This window comes from Bombyx mori, chromosome 4, assembly GCF_030269925.1.
Source record: "Bombyx mori chromosome 4, ASM3026992v2".
In the NCBI taxonomy this organism is placed as follows: Eukaryota; Metazoa; Arthropoda; class Insecta; order Lepidoptera; family Bombycidae; genus Bombyx; species Bombyx mori.
The window spans coordinates 6296641-6315140 of record NC_085110.1 but is presented as its reverse complement, the minus strand read 5'-3'; the positions used below and the strand labels follow the sequence as shown (position 1 = coordinate 6315140).

The window sequence follows — 18500 nt, the reverse complement described above, 5'->3', positions numbered from 1 at the left end:
CGACAAGAACGACGGCCATGCGACATGCTCTCCCCGGATAAATAGGAATATTGCCAAATGTTTCGTGTAGACGCGCTCTTGGCGCATTTTGCGACTACACTCTACATAAATGCTTTCTGTCACCCACGTTTATAGATCGACAAGGCCTTTTATGCATGTCAGTGTAATTTGTGGGAGGGCGTTACTGAGATGTCATTGTCACAAGTAGGTATTATATATTTGTTTCAAAATCAAAATTTATGAAATATAGAAAATTTATAACGTCCAATATCAATTGTTTTCACGACTGAGCGTTATGATTAAAAATATGTTTACGCTTCAATGCCGTATTTATTTCGAAATGGCGAATATAAAGTGCTTAAGATATAAATAAGATTGCCAAGAAATCATTTAAATTATTTCACACTTCAAAGGATGGCGGCGGATTAGTTCCGATTTTGAATTAATTGTCAAAATTCACAATTGACAACCTTTTCATAGTTTGGTGCTAGTGCTATTTGACCTCATTTATATTATTGCTTATATAATAATCACTGCCTTAGCTTTATTCTGACCTAGAAAAAAAAACTATATCTGTCATCTGTTAATTCTATTATTGTTTTATCATGCTATAACCTATTCGTCACGCCTGTCACTTTATTGGGGTTTATTTTTTGTCAGAATCTGTTTCTTTTAAGAAAAGCTTCGATTCTCACTCAGTAAAACTAATGCCATATTTCAGAACTCGTGGTTACGATATTTCAAATGATTATCCTATATTATTATATTGTCTATACTTAGCTTTGGTTTGGGTTAGGTTACACACACCGTCTTTGATATATTTCTTAAAATGCCAATAAAGTACCCTATTCGTCGTTTTTTATCATTTTGTTCGATATATGGGTGATCTAGTTCATAGCCCACCTAGTGTTAAGTGTTTACCGGGCCTTTAGATGTCACGAATTCCAATGTGAATTACAATTGACGGCATGTGAATTTAACATCCCAATTTTATAACACTTTAATATTCCGATTCTATCTGCCTATTCTTGCAATGTTTTTGTATAAAATAAAGAATAAATAGCATTCACAGAATTTTTAACTCAATATCATGTAGGTTGTTTCCGTGGGATGAAGCGAAGTTGCCGTTATGAAATATTTATCCGAAATTCACTAAAAAAAATACAATTTATAAAATATTACTCAGTTTAATTTTAAAAACTTCAATATAATCCGTACATAAATTGATATCATATTATGCATCAGGAAATATCTGAAAATATTTCAAACTATTTTATAGCGATTAAAGACAGATTGTTTACAATTGTTACGGAACAGTGTATGTCGTAAAGAAGTAAATCCTAATAAATGACGAGGTCAATGTTGCCAATATCATAAAATATGCGGAATATTAGCGCCTACGAATTTATTTCGAATTTAATCAAAACCTTGAATCTTAGTGGCCAACATAACATGATGAAAAGTGAACATGCCAAGACTTCTTAACGAATTCCAGATGTTGGAAATGTGAAACTAACAAAGAGAAAATCAAAAAAGTTTAAAATTCAAATTCCGAATCTATTTCGAATATCACGTTTTCGCAGTATCCAGGGATAAATATTGGATTAGTTCCGGGAGCAGGTGGCCGGTCAATGATGCAGCAACCGAGCTACGACTTTACGAGAACCATTAAGCGGAAGTGTCAACAACATAAACCGTGAACGTCATTGGTTTATTGGACTAACACAATGTTCCACGGTTTCCGGATTTTCAAAGACTACATTAAATATTACATATTTTTTTTATTGTTTAGATGGGTGGGCGAGCTCACGACCCACCTAGTGTTAAGTGGTTACTGGAGCCCATAGACATCTACAACGTAAATGCGCTATTCAACTTGAGATATAAGTTCTAAGGTCTCAGTATAGTTACAACGGCTGTCCCACCCTTCAAACCGAAACGCATTACTGCTTCACGGCAGAAATAGACAGTTCGGTGGTACCTACCTGTGCGGACTCACAAGACGTCCTAGCACCAGTAATTTTAATCGAACTTTATTGGCGTTTAAGTTTTTGTTTTAATAGTTTTATGATTAGAAGCATTTGATACGACAACGTGTGCACAACTGCATTAACTGCAGTGATACGATAAAAAGTAATTGCTCCCAAAATATTTAGAGAAATTAATAATTTAAATTATTATTGGTAATCACGCACACTCTAAAATGTTCAAAGCATCGCAATTAATATAACGACAGTAAATAACACTAGATTAAGCCGTTAATTTTGAATGCTCATTAATATTACTGATACAGCCTCTTTTGATCGAACTAAAGCAAAAGAAATTCTTTTTTTTGTTTAAAGCTACTTTCTCAATAAACAAGAAATAACTAAGTTCAAAAATTCGTTGCGATAAATCAGATAGTTCCTATTTTAATATTATCGTTGTGTAAACAGCTGCCAACATCGCAATTTAAATTATGCTTGTTTAAAATAGAACACAGCCCGTCAGATACACTTGGATTCAATCATAAAAGGGTAGTAAAGCTTAAGAAATACATAAAATATATGTAGATGTATCTATTCGTATATTTTACTTGTACACGATTTCAATATTTGCCGCTCCCTGCGAATAAAGCAATGCGGACGAAAGGTTGTGTTCCTCTAAAATTATCGATTTTATTACATTTTATTATTGTAGGACCTCTTGTGATTCTACACGGGTAGGTACCTCCACCCCGCCTATTTCTGCTGTGAAGCAGCAATGCGTTTCGGTTTGAAGGGTGGGGCAGTCGTTGTAACTATACTGAGACCTTAGAACTTATATCTCACGGTGGGTGGCGCATTTACGTTGTAGATGTCTATGGGCTTCAGTAACTACTTAACACCAGGTGGGCTGTGAGCTCGTCCACCCAACTAAGCAATTAAAAAATAATAATAATAATAAATATAAATTTGTTATTGAAACCTCGAGATCCCCTATAGCAGGTAACTTTTAAGATTTTCTAAAACATAAAGACTTGGAGATAACGCCGATGCTCTGACCTTATCTTCACTTGTGAAGTCGAAAGTCACAAACATGCGACAATGACGATTTTTCGTTTATTTATATAAGGCCAGCTAAACCCTAGAGTTCATGTTATAGATATCGTGCTATATAAAAAAACAAAGAAACCAAAATTAATATCTACAAGAAACATAATGTATTCATAAAACGACATTATGTTCTAAAAAAAAATCGGTTGTCTGTAAAGTCGGTTTACTGACGAGGAGGCCGATTGTGCTTCTTTGTCGCTCGTTGCGCGCTCTCGCTTGCACTTCAAGCCTTAAATGGAACGCCTCAGAGCGAGGTAACGCCGCATGAGTCATGTTTTTTCGTGCGTGCAGCCGGCTCCATAGAATTATAAGACGTTGTCAAGTCAAAAAAAACTCCATTGATTAATTACAAAATGCTTCACAATCAAGATCGGAAGTTCGATGTTACGTGAAACGAATAGACTTCGTTATAAAAACGAATTTATTAGCTCAATTATCGTGTAACTAAATTACATTTGGTACACGCTGTAAATCTAATATCCGAACACTCGTGTTTAGAATAAAATAATTAACCTTTAGTAAGGCCATGGCGAATGTCGCGACTGTTGGATGACAGCCAATCTTTTAAGAAAGCGGTATTTAACTCGATCAAAGATTACCGGAAGCTATTTATAAAAAGCATAGACTAAATATAATATATTTTTAAAGTACGATACAAAAGGTTCAGATTTGGAAACATATGTATATAAAACGGATACAAAATTTCTTTTGTATGGTAATGTGAACGCTCTTGCCAATAATTTTGGCCGTAGTAAACAGAGTTGTGACCTAGTTTTATTTAATAAAACCAACAATTCGTTATGAAGGGAATATCATTGTACTGTTCTTTTTTGTTGATTTAAATTGATAAATGAGTTTATTTGGTGTCGATGTGTAAGCAGATTCTTCCTTGGTCATATGGTCGAGGTCTCAATTGGGTATATAGATATTTAGGAGAATACGACAAAGGGAAAATCTTCGGTAAAATTGCTCGGTAGACCGACGGTCCAAATTTTATTGGTTGCAATTTGTATATATTCAAGCTTATCTTGAAAATGTCGTTAGCGAGATTCAAGAGATTCAAGATTTTCCAAATATCCGCAACAAATATAGCGTGTCTACTATTTGCCTACGCGTCCATGCAATCTTACAAAACAGCTTACTACCAGTAATGACGATATATCAGTTACTACAATGTCGTTCCTTTATTGTAGAAGTCAATTGTGAACACGTACTTGCTAACTCAGGATGTTTTGTGGCCCGCAAGAATAGGTATCAGCAAAGTCTAGAGAGTAATACTCTAGAGAGACGTGTCCCGATTCAAAGAGTAGGACCCCATGACTCAAGCCGAGCGACCGCATTCAATTTCTTGCTAAGTTTTGGTAACCGCTTAAGAAAAACTGAGGCGTTTGCGAATCTGCCTATCGATAAAAGAATGGGAAGATATCTCTATTCAGAAAAAACGGGAAGCATGTGGTTCCGTTATGTGCGATTGTCATATTTTTTTGCCTACCTATTTCTAATAGTCTCGAGGGGTTATGCTAACTTCACGGAACGTGTGGGTGAGCTCACGGGGCTCAGCCTAGACTTTGCTAATATCCGCCCTAGCAAGAACAGCTCCTCGCTGAATCTACCACCAAATGGTAATCGCGACCTACTGAGAAAACCCGGCGAGAAACCCAGTGAGCTGGATTTGTATGTTAAGTTGCACGACTAACCCTTTTTCGCATTCGAGGGAATCGCCAGACACAGTTTCCGGTACTTGAAATGCCTAAAAGGACCGATATTTGATCAGGAGGATCTGAAATGACGCTTACGATTTTCAAAAACTGTAGATATGTAATTGTTGCATCAAAAAATGATTGTAAATATTTCAAACTACTGTATAGTGATTAAAGACAAAAAAAAAATACAATTGTTAAGGAACATGTATGTCATAAAAAAAAAAAATCCTAATAAATGATGAGCCCAATGTTGATGAGCCAATATTCCGGAACATTACAGCCAAACCAAATTAGAGAAAAAAAATTACATACCTTAAATCATTGTAGTGTGATACCGAAGTCGCTTTGATGTAACCGCGCCAATTTCGAATTAAATAATCTTCACTTTAAATTTTATTATTCAGTTCACTTCACTAAATTACAGTTTTGATCAATGAACTTTTACTCAAGTGTTCTGATGAAGTTAGGCACTTTGAACGCTCACTTTTAAAGTCAATCAGTCTGAATCGTACATAAATCTTTGGCCGCACCTGTAAAAGAAAAATCATTTTGAAGCTCCAAGTTAAAACCTGTGTAAGAGTTTATTGACACTTTAATAAATCTATCAAGCCTTTTTTATCCTCTACATATACGAACTTTTATGGAACATTATATCGTCTCGGTCAATATTGGAATAAATCTATGTCTCCGTAGTGAAAATGATTTATTTGACGCAAAGGAAATAAATACCGTGGTGGATTAGATTTTAAAATTGACTGAAGTGGATCACGAACTGTACTATTTCGTTATTTATCAATCACCCTTGAATCTTTTTTCAAAACTATTACATATTCACTTAAGTTTTTTTTTTAAATCCATAAACTGAAAAAAGATGCGTGTTTTAGTAATAATAATAATAATAATAAAAATCATTTATTGCCTTTCACATCAAATAAAATAAAACGAAATACAAATAAAAGAAAAGGAAAAAAAGAGAAAAAGGCAAAAGGAGGTGGCTCAGCTATTGCTGTTCAAGGTTGATAAATCGAACAGCGCTGATTTTCAGTCAACCCCGTTTCCCTTTGGTTCTTTGCGGGAAGGAAGGCTAGGTACGTGTGTACATACTTAGAATATGGTATAAATTAGTAAAATTAGTAAATTATAAAAATTTCACAAAAATGAAATTAAATGATGAACCCGAATACAAAACATAATAAGCACACAGTAATAACAACCTGTGTGCAGCCTACAACGAAACAACAAATAAAATAAAATAAAGCACGATAATACTATTACTAATACTGGCAAGCAACACAACATTTACACTTGTACATTAAAAAAAAAACTAATAAAAGGAAGTTTTCACAAGCAAGGATTAAACTAGTAGTTACTATTAATACTATAAATACTATACTAAGTTTTTTTTTTAAATCCATAAACTGAAAAAATATGCGTGTTCTAGTACCAACACTTTTATTGTTGTTAGTATATTGTTCTACCATTAAGCAGTTAGAAATAGATCACCGCCCAACCGTCATTGGGAACCTATTTTTATCACTCACTCTGTTCATTCAACGACAATCAATCTTTTTTTTTTATAGCTAACATGGGTGGATTGTGCCCTTAACTTGGTCCTGAATATTTTTTTGGCAAAAACTGTTACAAATAAACGTTCATAATCATAAGATGAAATATAAAATACGAGTTTAGTAAATTTTTTGTTTTCATATTTTTTTATTTAGTTTATTTTATTTTAATTGTCAGATTTTATTATTAAGTTTTAGTTTTAGTTTAGTTATTAAGATTTTATTATTATTATTAGATTTTATTATTAAGTTTAAAATATCTATATTAATATATAAATCCACAGTGGTTTTTACGGATGTTCCGCTATAATTACTGAACCATGCATCCGATTGACTTGAAACTTGGTGCCCATGTAGAAAATACATATACTTAATGGATAGGTTAATATTTATATGAGTGTTGGACTCCCTACACCAGTTGCGGGGGCGTTAATGATGAGAATCTTTGTGGGGTGAAAAATAATAATTTAATTTTAATTGCCCAGCGAAGCGGACGGGTACAGCTAATATTATAATATATGTACTATATGTATCTGTAAAATAAATATTATTAGGCGGGACCTATTCCGAATTTTGTGAATCAATCTTCCTTTAACTAACTACCAAACATAATACGGAAAATTGTGGTTTCATCTTTTGTTATCTTCGTACTAATAATCTAGTTTCTGTTTGTTAGACTCTCATTTTATAATATCAACAGCTATTACTGTTAATGAATAAAGTTACCGTAATTAAAAAATATAATATACCAAATCTGGAGTGCATCGTAATTTAAAATAGAAGCAAACTTTTGCATGTTGCGTCACATAAGCGTACAATTCTAGAAATACATTAGATCGAAGCGAATAGCACTAATAGAAAGTATATCTTAAGTGCACACGCGTATATCTACGATAGCCCAAATTGATCAGTTTTATTGCGAACGATAAACAATATTACAGTAGGGAACCGGTGTTTATCGTTCGGTCACTGCGGACGTGACTAAGCCAGAATTCTAAGATATAGCCCCGTCTCTGCAATCACATCCCGGTCTGCACTATCATCACCCACAAAAGGATAGCCACTTTACGTAATAGCCTCACAATAACACATAAGAATTTGAGACTTTTTTTTTGCCATCAATCTTATTTGCGCAAAAAGTCGGCAGGTCCAGACGTATGATTTATCTATTTGAATATTAGTGATACAGTCGTTCACTTTATAGGCCACACAGTAACAGATTATTGTATTACAAAGTATTTTCAGTACATTGATCATCTTATATTAGGTAACGCATGTACATAGCTTTCATTCGGGTGACATGTTAACGTCACATAATTTAAAATGCCTCATAGTCATAAAATATATAGGTAGTTAGATACGGCATTATTTTTCATTAAAATTATATTTACTTATACTAGTTTTAAATTAATATTTAAAAAAATTTGAAATACATATAATATAAGAATTTAAAGATTTTATACAAAGAAAAGTATAAGTACTCGTAGCTTAATAGATAAATGGCTACATTTAGACCTTAAACGAACTGTCAATAATATTCGTTGGGACTTATTTATAAATCTATCACACCGAATGATATGTGCATTTTTAAAAGATGAAATGAACAAAAAATAATAATTGTATAACTTCGGTTGCAAATGAAAAGACTGCAAGGAAAATCTAATTAGCAGTTTCAACTCACCTCTGCTTCGACCAAGCAAACATACAATTTCACGCTTAGTGGTAATTTTACGTTTGGTTCCAGTTAATACAGAGTACCAATCTTGTAGTTCTATTATTTTATATTATAATTTTACTCTTTTATTTTCTTACTACAATATTATTATAATATTAATCGGATCGTGTTTAATGACAAAAATCTTTTATTCTTTAGATATGGTGATATATAGTTTTTAACGATGTGCAATTTTTTATTAAACTATATATGTGTTATTATAACCACTAGAGGTCCCGTAGTAGTCGAAATTCGACTATAATTGATTGGAATTGTAAGTTTGTACACTATTATGATTGTATTTTATACTTCTATAATCACAAATTTCGCCAAGACTACACACTATAAAAAATATTAACAAAGACAAACAATATTTAATCTATTCTCAATTTGACAACAGACGTCAAGAACAAAAGTTTGACAATAAATAGTATGCATGCGTGTGTGCGTCAAATACATGGTATGTAGTGTGTGTAATATTTTCTTTATTGATTTAATGTATCTTTTATGCATTATTTAAAAAAAATATTAGCATTGTGCACTTCTTCTCTATATTCTCTATAAGTGTGGAAAATTTCATACTCCTCCGTCCGCGCAATTTTCGTAAAAAGGGATACAAAGTTTTTGCTTCACGTATTAATATATAGATTGCTAAAAATCAATTAGCGTACTTCCAAAACTATAGTTTTAGATTATAAACAGTATTTGAGGTCAGAGGATCCTACAATGATAACGCAATCAGTCTGGCTGGACATCAAAGGACCGGGTTAAGCAAACCGACCACCTCTATCTACTACTAATAAATTCCGTCATCTCCCACGTAATAAAATTACTCTCTTTTTAATAATCTTCTCCTTCGAAAATAAGAGCTAGTAAAACTCTATTTTAACTATTCGTGGGGGAATTTGAAAGCCAGTACAAGTTAGCACAACCATTCCACCTATTTTAACCGCAAACAATTTAGCTTCTCTTCTGAAGAGTAGCATAGCCACCTTCTTCTTCCATATTACTGTGCACTTAATTCGGGCGATCTTAATTCCTAATTTTATATCATAGTTTATTATAACCATTAAAGAACAGACGGATTATGGGCGCGTCTTCCCATCAAGTGTCAAACAAAAATATATTTGAGGGCATTCTATAGCATATCATTTTAGTCAGGTCACGTCATATTCACGAAAGACAAGTGGATCGAGGGACAATTTCCTAACTAGCTCCGCTGCAGTCCTGGAGCAATTACACGGAATGGGGAAACTGCATCTGTTGGATTAACAAATTGTACTGACTGCTAGCGTCTCTCAAATGGAATGACAATTCGGTGACTATTACTTTCTTAGGCACGTGCAACTGACCAAGGTTACGATTCTATCATTTCGATACTTATATGTATGTAAAATTCCACATAAAAACCTATATTATATTATACATATTTTTACGGAACCTTATATACATAATAAGAATTATTACCATCGAAAACACTAAGTTCAATTAAATATTTTAATGTAACTTCTTAATTACATTTCAAAATTTTATCTGAATGTTTTACGTTGACGTTTTATTGATTCACACAGTTCTCGAGCTTACATAAAGTATCAAAATTGAAGAACTTTATTAATTTAAATGCAGTATTTTCAACAACGGCAATGCTGAGAAATCTTTATTACGATTATATGATAAAATTAACCAATGTGCATTCTATTTAATTCATGGAGTTTATCATCATCATCATCAGCCCACAGTCAACGTCCAGAGCTGGACATAGGTCTCTCCCAACCTAGGCCGCTGAGAACGGTGTTTGACTTTCCTCATCCATTTCTTACCGGTCACCCTTCGCAAGTCAAGTCGACTTTAAAACATTTAATAACATCTACCTGATTCTACGAAATTACTTGATCTGCTAGATTATTAATATCTTAAGAGTTCACATATTGAATTATAAATTCAAGATGAAATTCTTGTTATCATCACTCGCAGAGTAATGCGCTTCGAATAGTAAATATCCGTAGGTGTTTTATGACGTCTTACTTGATCTTATTAGATGTTTATTATAAACTCCGAGCGATATTTGCTTTTATTGTTCATTAACTCATAAACTTTAAAACGTATCTAATGAAAAACAACATCAATCTCAGAGATATTACGGCTGGGTCTTAATACACTAATAGTTAGGTTTTAGATTCCGTAATTTATATTAAATGAAATTACATATTTCATTTTTGATTGAATTTTTTTTCAAGACTCATACTATACATTAAAATTACAGTTCGATACTTTTTTTTATTACCACTTCAAATAAAATAAAAACTGAAATTAAGTTAGTGTGACTTAGGTGCAAATGAACAGCTTTCCAAGTTGTCTCAACGAGTTGAAATAGACAAAGAACAGGTATATGAAGCTTTATCAAATTTTCGGTTTAAAGAAACACATAAGAAACATGTTAAATATCTATGCGTGCCATTAATTGGAAAGCTTTCTAATAACATGTTCCCGATATTTGTAAAATATTTTGTTTCTGTAATATGTATGCCATCAACACTTGGCATCTGTCCAGTGCTTTGGCTCTTTTCTTCGTCGTGGCAACTCCAAGGAGATAAAATAGAGCGTCACTAGGTCTCTGAAGACAGTATTAAATTATATTTCCCTATCATTCGAATTTGACGAATTCTCACAATTAATTTTAACACTTTTGTACTCATCGACGAAATACATATTTCTGGATTCAGCCATTACCCAGCATACGCATGCCTGTTTCTACTTTTAAAAAATCACACTAACTCGAGAATACTTTTCCGGGGAATTTGCCCTAAACGAAGACTCATAGAAAAATATTACTGAACTAACACCTCGTTGCTCTAACCGGGTTTCGTACTTAGGGAAACTAAAAATTTAAGCCGATCCGTGGTCAAAATTATGATCCCGATGAAATTATGAATGAAACATGCACGTGAGAGGGCGTTTGGGGCAAAGTATCGTCACGTCGCGTACCTGATGACAAGTTCGCGAACGCAGCGTTGCAGCGATGCACCAAAAGAGCGCAGGGCGACGCGAGCCGCCCGCTTGCTTCCGAGCGACTGGCGCCCGGGCCGCGCCGTGCCCGCCCCTCCCGCGCCACGCACCGCCTGCACCGGCACCACGCACTGTCCGCACGACTCCACACGGCGGCCTCCCTCGCGCCTCGCTCGGCGAGCACGATGCGGCCTTACGCACCCCGCGAATATCGATGTCTTCTGTCGGGAGATGTATCGCGCGGGAAGGACTACAGCGGGGGAGCGAGCACGCACCGCGCGGCGCGGGGCGCAGTCCTGCGCGCTGCGTCACGCATCTATCTCGACGATTTCTTGCGTGCTCCCGCAGCCCGTCATCTGCAGAGCAGCGATCTACTCTTTGGACTGACTGGCCAGACGGCGTGTTGCGCGCCTTCTGTGACTTAAATAGGTAAAATGATATTGAAGTTATGATTTGTTGATTTGATGAAAAAAATAAAAATGAATGAAATTATGAAGAAAAAAAATTATCAGCGAGCAGCGATCTACTTACTTTTTGGACTGACTGGTTAGATGGCGTGTTGCGCACTTTCTATGACTTAAATAGGTAAAATAACATAGAAACTATGATTTGTTGATTCAATGAAAAAAAACAAAATTAAATGTAATTATGAAATTTACACATCAAATTTCGCTCGAGCATAAAAAGCATATTTTTATTAAAACTATTTCACAATGTTCGGTCTAATAAGACAAAAAAAAATCAGTGAAAATACAGAATATTTTAAGATATAATCAGTCATCTTTGCTTGACTGATAGTCAAGAAGTCCCAGAACAATCAAGTAAAGTTTGTAACGACGTATTACCTTAAAAATCTTTACTATAATGTATTGCATTCAATGCCATTTGTAATAGATTAATTAACATCAAGGTCACTGTTCTATTCTATTCTATCGTAAAACGTGTATTCCAAATTATAGAGTAGTTTACCCGTTGTGTACCAATGTATGAATAATAGGACCATCCACATAACAAATCAAGTGAATGCGATTATAGTTTACTTCTAAATTTAACTGATTAACTCAATGTCCAGATTATCTATGAAATACTTGACACTGGCCCAACGCACGAATGGTGCCGAGCCATAATTAAGAAGAAGAAGAAGATTATCTATGTATTTATATATAAAAAGAAGAATTAACGGAAGTTTGAATTCGAGAAGCTTGAACAAATTGCTATTTGCTCTTTTAAACCAAAAATAATGATTTGTCAGTATTCGCAAACTATAGGTCAGTTAAGCATAAAAATATTTATTGTTTTTGGAAGCTCATAATGGCCCTGCAAATTTTTTATTTCATTATTTTGGTGACTTAAGAATAATTAGAATTAATATAAGGATATTCTTCTATAAGTTATTCTTGTTTTGTCACGTTAATGTTAAAAATCGCGTATTTTACCACCAAAATAATCATATAAAAAAATTAAAAAACTTCGGGGCCATTATGAACTTCCAAAAACAATATTATAAATAGAAGAATATTATTCTTATATAAGAATATCTTGTTCTGTCACGTTAATGTTAAAAATCGCGTATTTTCCGACCAAAATAATCAAATAAAAAAATTAAAAAATTGCGGGACCATTATGAGCTTCCAAAAACAATAAATATGTTTATGCTTAACTTAGCAAATGACTATTTCTTTTTCATGCTTCGCTTTTATGATAACTAAGTTTTTATTTTATTTAATGAAATCTTTATACTCGAAATATTTAACTGATCAAAGAATAGTCTGATTTATTATACTTTATTTGTATTTTTTCTCCAAAAGTCAGAAATATTATCATTCGTTCTTGTGTAGAAGAACGGCCGATATCAATCACCGTTCAAATAAATTCAAGAGAATCCTACCTAGTCCTGGTCATCACTATGTATTTACTATGGCTATCAATTTATGTATTCATATTTTGATCACCTCGTTGGTCGAATAGTAAGTGACCATGCCCTGCACCAAGAGAGTTCTGTTTCTTTGTGAAAGATATTTGATATTTGACGTTTCGGTATATACCTAAGTGGTACTTTTTCTTATTTCGTCTAGGTTTTCGGCACCTTTAAAAAACGCTTAAAGTCCGAGTTTGGCGCCATTAAATGTGGAGCGTTTGTTTTACTTTAATAAATTTAAAACACAGAATCATTATTTTCCAAAAACCTTTAACACAAAATCTTCTGAATAGAAGAGTGTGTATCTTCATATATTATTTAAACCATAGTATCATTATTTCTTAAAAACCTTTAACACAAAATATACAGAATAAAAAAAATGTGTTGTTTCAATCGAACACTTATATCTCGAGGTGGGTGGCGCATTTATGTTGTAGATGTCTATGGGCTCTAGTAACCACTTAACACCAGGTGGGCTGTGAGCTCGTCCATCCATCTAAGCAACAAAAAAAAAACTTAAAATATGTGTGACTAATGATTTTATCGATGTTGTAGTTCAACGATATGGTGCCTGCCTCTCTTCAATTCCCTGATTGAGCCTATACCAATATTCTTCTTATTTTTACAGTAAATCACAAACGTGATCCATGAAATGTTCCAAGTTATGATGGTTAAGAAGGATATCACAATCATCACTAGCTCACAAATTTTTATTTTTTCATCTTTTCCTGCTCAATTAGTGTAAGACAACACCAAAATAGTAAAGAATGTCATTTCAGTTTCCAAACTAACACCAGGAAGTCCGACAGAACTTGCGCCGAGATAAGTTAGCAGAATACCAGATGAAAATGAAAGAGCAAATTGTGATGCAACGTAAAACTTTGTATTGCAAACTGTAAGTTGTTTCACATTTTATGCCAAACAAAAACATTTGAAATTTTTAAGGCTCGATCCAAAGCTCATTTGGATTTCGAAATCGAGTCTTTCGGGGTATTTAGTTTTTATTTTGATTTTGGTGTTTTTGATGCATTTGGTGCAACAAATGGCAGCGGCGGCCCTTTGAACTGTAAGGTTAATTGAACGATTCTTTCAGCTTCTCTTATTCCACTGAGTCTGGCGCCCGATACAGTAGCATAGTGACCGGGTACGGTTGCTTCTCCGGCGAATAAAAGAATTGGGGGAACCGGCTCACTTGGTCCTGGAAGTGGACATGCCAAAGCTCGTTGTGCTTGACCATCAGAAGATGTATTTTCGTAAGAGTAAGCTCCGCAAAAGAAGGGATCTGATGTCCAATGTGACCTCAAAATAGTCACTGGATAAGGTATACAGTCGTTCCCTGTGGAGTATCGCAGAACATCAGTGACCCCTTCTGCCACGTCTTTATCGCAAAGACCCTCCATCATCATTGCTTCTTGGCCTACGACCCAAACACACAATACGTGTTTACTGTTCGGCACAACTTCTATAGCTGTTATACCTCGTGTCCAGTCGCAACGATAACACAATTCATTACAACAGTATTTAAAGTTTAGGTTTCCCTTGTGCCAAAACCAAAATGGACGACAATATTCCATGTAGATTTTATTGCAGTACCCGAATCCCAGACAACGCATCGCATCTATTTTAGATGCAGGTAAAGCCGGACAGAACAATCTATTTGAGTTTGAAAAAAGAACGCCCAAGGAAACAGTAATAATTACGTAATCGGCAGGAAATTCTTCTCCATCGGTTGTGTAAACGGTGGCTCTGAATCCAGATTTTTGTGATGTACCCCAATAAATACAATTTACTGGTTTGCAATATCTAATCGCTCCTTCTGGTATTTGACGTAAAATTGGAGCGAGAATTCCGACCAAACCTAACGGCACCCGAACTTCTCCACCGGGCATATTCATGAAGCAACCCAAATGATCGGCGCACAACATTGCTGTATCATCGCCACATCTCGCGTTAAGCATGTGGGCGAGGCCAAACATTATTCGAGCCGCGTCATGCTGCTGATCGTCGGGATACTCATGCAATTCTTGCTGAATTCTCAAACTCATAAAATTAATGAGAGACCCTTGTTGTTTATTGCCGCCAAGGCAGTAAATGCTTGCTGCTTCTTGTTCTATTTGTCGAAATTTATAATAAGAAGTCACAGTAGGCGGATACGCCATTTTACCGGTAACGATGCGATTGAATAAGCCTCGAGTGTGCTCCGTGCCAGGGACTCCGGCTCGAGGAGGGCTTTCAGTAGCGGACATCATATAAATTGGATGAGTGCAACAATTATCCGGTTTCCAGTGTGATCCAAGTTCAGCAACAATATCTCCGATCCAACACGAATGGATACGGCCTCCGGGCCTAGAAAGCATTATAGTTTCAATTATTGTGATTAAATACCAATGATATATGTATGTGTTTATTAACTTGCAATTTTGATAGTCGTATCTGATAGTCGTCGATAGTCGTGGTTAACTGTGTGCCTCACAATGAAAAGGATGCAGGTTCTAAGCTGCTTTGTTGTGGGCTTAATATGAAGTGCGTTCATAAATGCATAACGTGGGACCACAGTACGGATTAGACGCGGCTGAAGCGGCGGGCGAGATGCAGAGCGTACGCATTGTCATAATGCGCCACAAGCGTTTAGATGAATTCCAGGTATTGCAAACGGTGGACTAGGTCCTTTATATTCATCATGAGATATAATTTACACGTAAAAAAAATCTGCCTATTCTACTATTAACTTACCACCACTGCATGACTGACTTAGATTCAATTGATCTAATATATTCGTTAAAATTTACCATCGTAATACAACAAATTCTTAGCATAAGTCAAATGACAAAATCGACCTGGTTAAATACACCTGCCAACCGCGCATTCGTTCGCTTGTTGCCTAGACTCGTCCTGTGGCCGCAACGCGCTATTAAGAACTTTTCAAAACAAGGAACATCAATCTATCACTTAAGTCTATCACTTTAAATGCCCAACTAAATAAATACACTATGAACACGAACGGCATTATAGGAATTATATTTCGCGCGTACTGTGGACCCAGCCTTCAAGTTGAGAACTACTCGGTACTCCGCAACTATGTATAACTAATACTAATACTATAAAAACTGAGACTTAGAAGTTCTATTTCAAGGTGGGTGGCAGCATTTAGGTTTTTGATATTTATTAGCTCCGGAACCACGTAATAGTGTGAGGGGTTAGCTCGTTTACTCAACTAAGCAATAAAAGGAAATGATATTGATATTATTAATAGTATATGCGACGATTGTATTCATATTGCAACCTTATCTATTTCTGCTTGAAATTATCCGTGCATTTCCCATTCAATCGATACTTCAATCTAATATCTCAAAGCGGTTAGTTCGCCCCCGTTTGTTATGTGCCGTATACATAAGCAAATATTTACTGGCACTTATAACCAGCATTTATTTAATAAATATTTACCTTTCGTATGCTTCAAGCACGACAATGTTGTTGATGCCTCGTTGAGAGAGCCTCGCGGCAGCTGAAAGCCCAGCCATGCCAGCACCCACGATAACCACTCGTGGTTCTGGGTAACATTTCTCAGGGTCGCAAGCCTGCACTGCGCAAATCCCTCTATCTTCCAAATTCGGCCCACACTCTACTATCGCCGAACTTTCTGAATACCTTAGATAAGATTTGAAAATTTTAGTTAATTATTTTATGAATGAAATTCAAATTTCTATATCATGTTTCTGAGGTAACTCACAACCGCCGTATTGTTATTGGACATTTTCGTAGAAATTTACAAATAACTCTTCCTAGTTTCATATGTAAACTATATTTATCACGGTAAAATTTAAAAAAAAAACCCTAATATGTTTTTAGTTAGAACTATTGCTATATTGTCACAATATGAAGTGTCAAAATGCAAGTGTCTTTCTTCACAGAGCATAATTCTTGAAAACTACGTCAAATGATGGAAAAAGAACTTATGTTACAGTTGATATCACGTATTAACTGATAGCTCCTGTTTGGAAGGGTGCAGTCTTCGATTAATGAAATTAGATTTATTTAACTATTTGAAAATTCAAATATATCTAGACATTGAATTATTTCAATTTTACATCACAATCACCTGAGATCCAAACGAATTGGATTAACAGAAATCTAGAAATCATAAAATATTAAACCAATTGAGATTAGTTTATCAGCTAACCAACAAAAACTATCCTCCGTTTTATTTCTTTTTTTTTAGTACTTAATTTTCTGCGTCGGGGTGTGCATTTGGAAAAAACAACATCAAGAGTTTCTTTCCGATTATTTTCAGTAACACCACACCACTATAGCATTCTAAACCGATAGTAAAGTTTAAATTTAAAAGCACCCGTAATTTACAGGCTATAAAAGCTTAATTGTTTAAAGCATTATTAAAATCGCTTTTACGTATTTACGTAAACTGCTTAACGAATATTCCAGTTCCAGTTTAGTGGACGCGAAGCCACGAACGACAGTCGTCGAGAACTGTAAAGTATTCGGGGCGTCGGAAATGATATAATAATAAAAAATGCTAGATTAAACCGTAAAAGTAGTTTTAATTATAATTACGACCCACAAAACAGAACAAAATGAATAAAACATTTTAATTCCTTTTGTGCCGTAACTGCTTTTGTAATATAACTAGCCGTACCCGCCCGCTTCGCTGGGCATTTAAAATTAACATTATTATTTATTGTCATTATTATTCGGGAGTCCAACACTCATATAAATATTAGCCTATCCATTAAGTACATATATTTTCTACATGGATACCAAGTTTCAAGTCAATCGGATGCACGGTTCAGTAGTTATAACGGAACATCCGTAAAACCACTGTAGATTTATATATTAGTATAGATTATCTGACAAGATTATAAACTGTCATAGGTATAGACCCTGTTTAATTCTGTCCTCTTGATTGTGGAGACGTAATGTACATTATTAGCTTGAGGCATTACATTGAGGTCTTAATGCGTTGGAGTAACTTTACTACCTACCCTTTATAATAAAGAATACGTACTCGTAATCTCTGCAGATATGTATATGGAAAAATTTGATGCTGAATTGTAGAAAAATAAAATTAAATACGAATTACTAAAACGTTGGTTGGGTAATCATCGGGAAAGCGGACTATACTATCAAACAGACAGCTATACTAATTAACAAAGCAGAATTGTTCGGAAGCGTTGCGGCGCCATTTAATTCTTTGTTTGTTTTGCTTCTCTAATTAGGGGCAGAGTTCAAGTTAGATTTCTTTCATGAATCTGGAATTTATTGTTTACAAGTACCTACTTACGTAATAACTTTTAATCTTAAGATTTATTATTTTTATTGTAGATTGTTGATAGTTATTTTAGCGTAAGGATTTTTTTATTTTATACTTGGTGTTAAGTGGTTACCGGAGCCCATAGACATCTACAACGTAAATGCCGCCACCCACCTGAGTTCTAAGGTCTCCGTATAGCTACAACGGCTGCCCCACCCTCTAAACCGAAACGCGTTACGGCAGAAATAGGCAGC

General features: G+C 34.8%; 3 protein-coding genes across 3 annotated transcripts in view; 1 reads left to right on the top strand and 2 right to left on the bottom strand.

Annotated features, from left to right (window-relative positions):
• Window positions 1-11487, top strand: part of LOC119628434 (uncharacterized) — a 130150-nt gene extending 118663 nt beyond the window's left edge. Inside the window, exon 3 of the mRNA XM_038010558.1 lies at window positions 11008-11487. Within this exon, the coding sequence (XP_037866486.1) occupies window positions 11008-11487 (480 nt within the window). The remainder of the gene's footprint in view (window positions 1-11007) is intronic.
• Window positions 1-11808, bottom strand: part of LOC101742112 (inactive dipeptidyl peptidase 10) — a 204992-nt gene extending 193184 nt beyond the window's left edge. Inside the window, exons 1-2 of the mRNA XM_038010524.2 lie at window positions 11042-11808; window positions 5090-5307 (exon numbers count right to left, since the gene is read on the bottom strand). The gene's annotated coding sequence lies outside the window, so the exon portion shown is untranslated. The remainder of the gene's footprint in view (window positions 1-5089; window positions 5308-11041) is intronic.
• A 2033-nt stretch (window positions 11809-13841) lies between these two features.
• On the bottom strand, window positions 13842-16863 carry LOC101746112 (peroxisomal N(1)-acetyl-spermine/spermidine oxidase). Its single transcript, XM_004929178.4, has 3 exons — window positions 16711-16863; window positions 16425-16628; window positions 13842-15326 (listed from the first exon to the last, which is right to left on the bottom strand). Exons 1-3 carry the CDS (start codon window positions 16770-16772, stop codon window positions 13982-13984), a joined length of 1611 nt encoding a protein of 536 aa, XP_004929235.1. The 5' UTR covers window positions 16773-16863; the 3' UTR covers window positions 13842-13981.
• Window positions 16864-18500: the final 1637 nt, after the last annotated feature.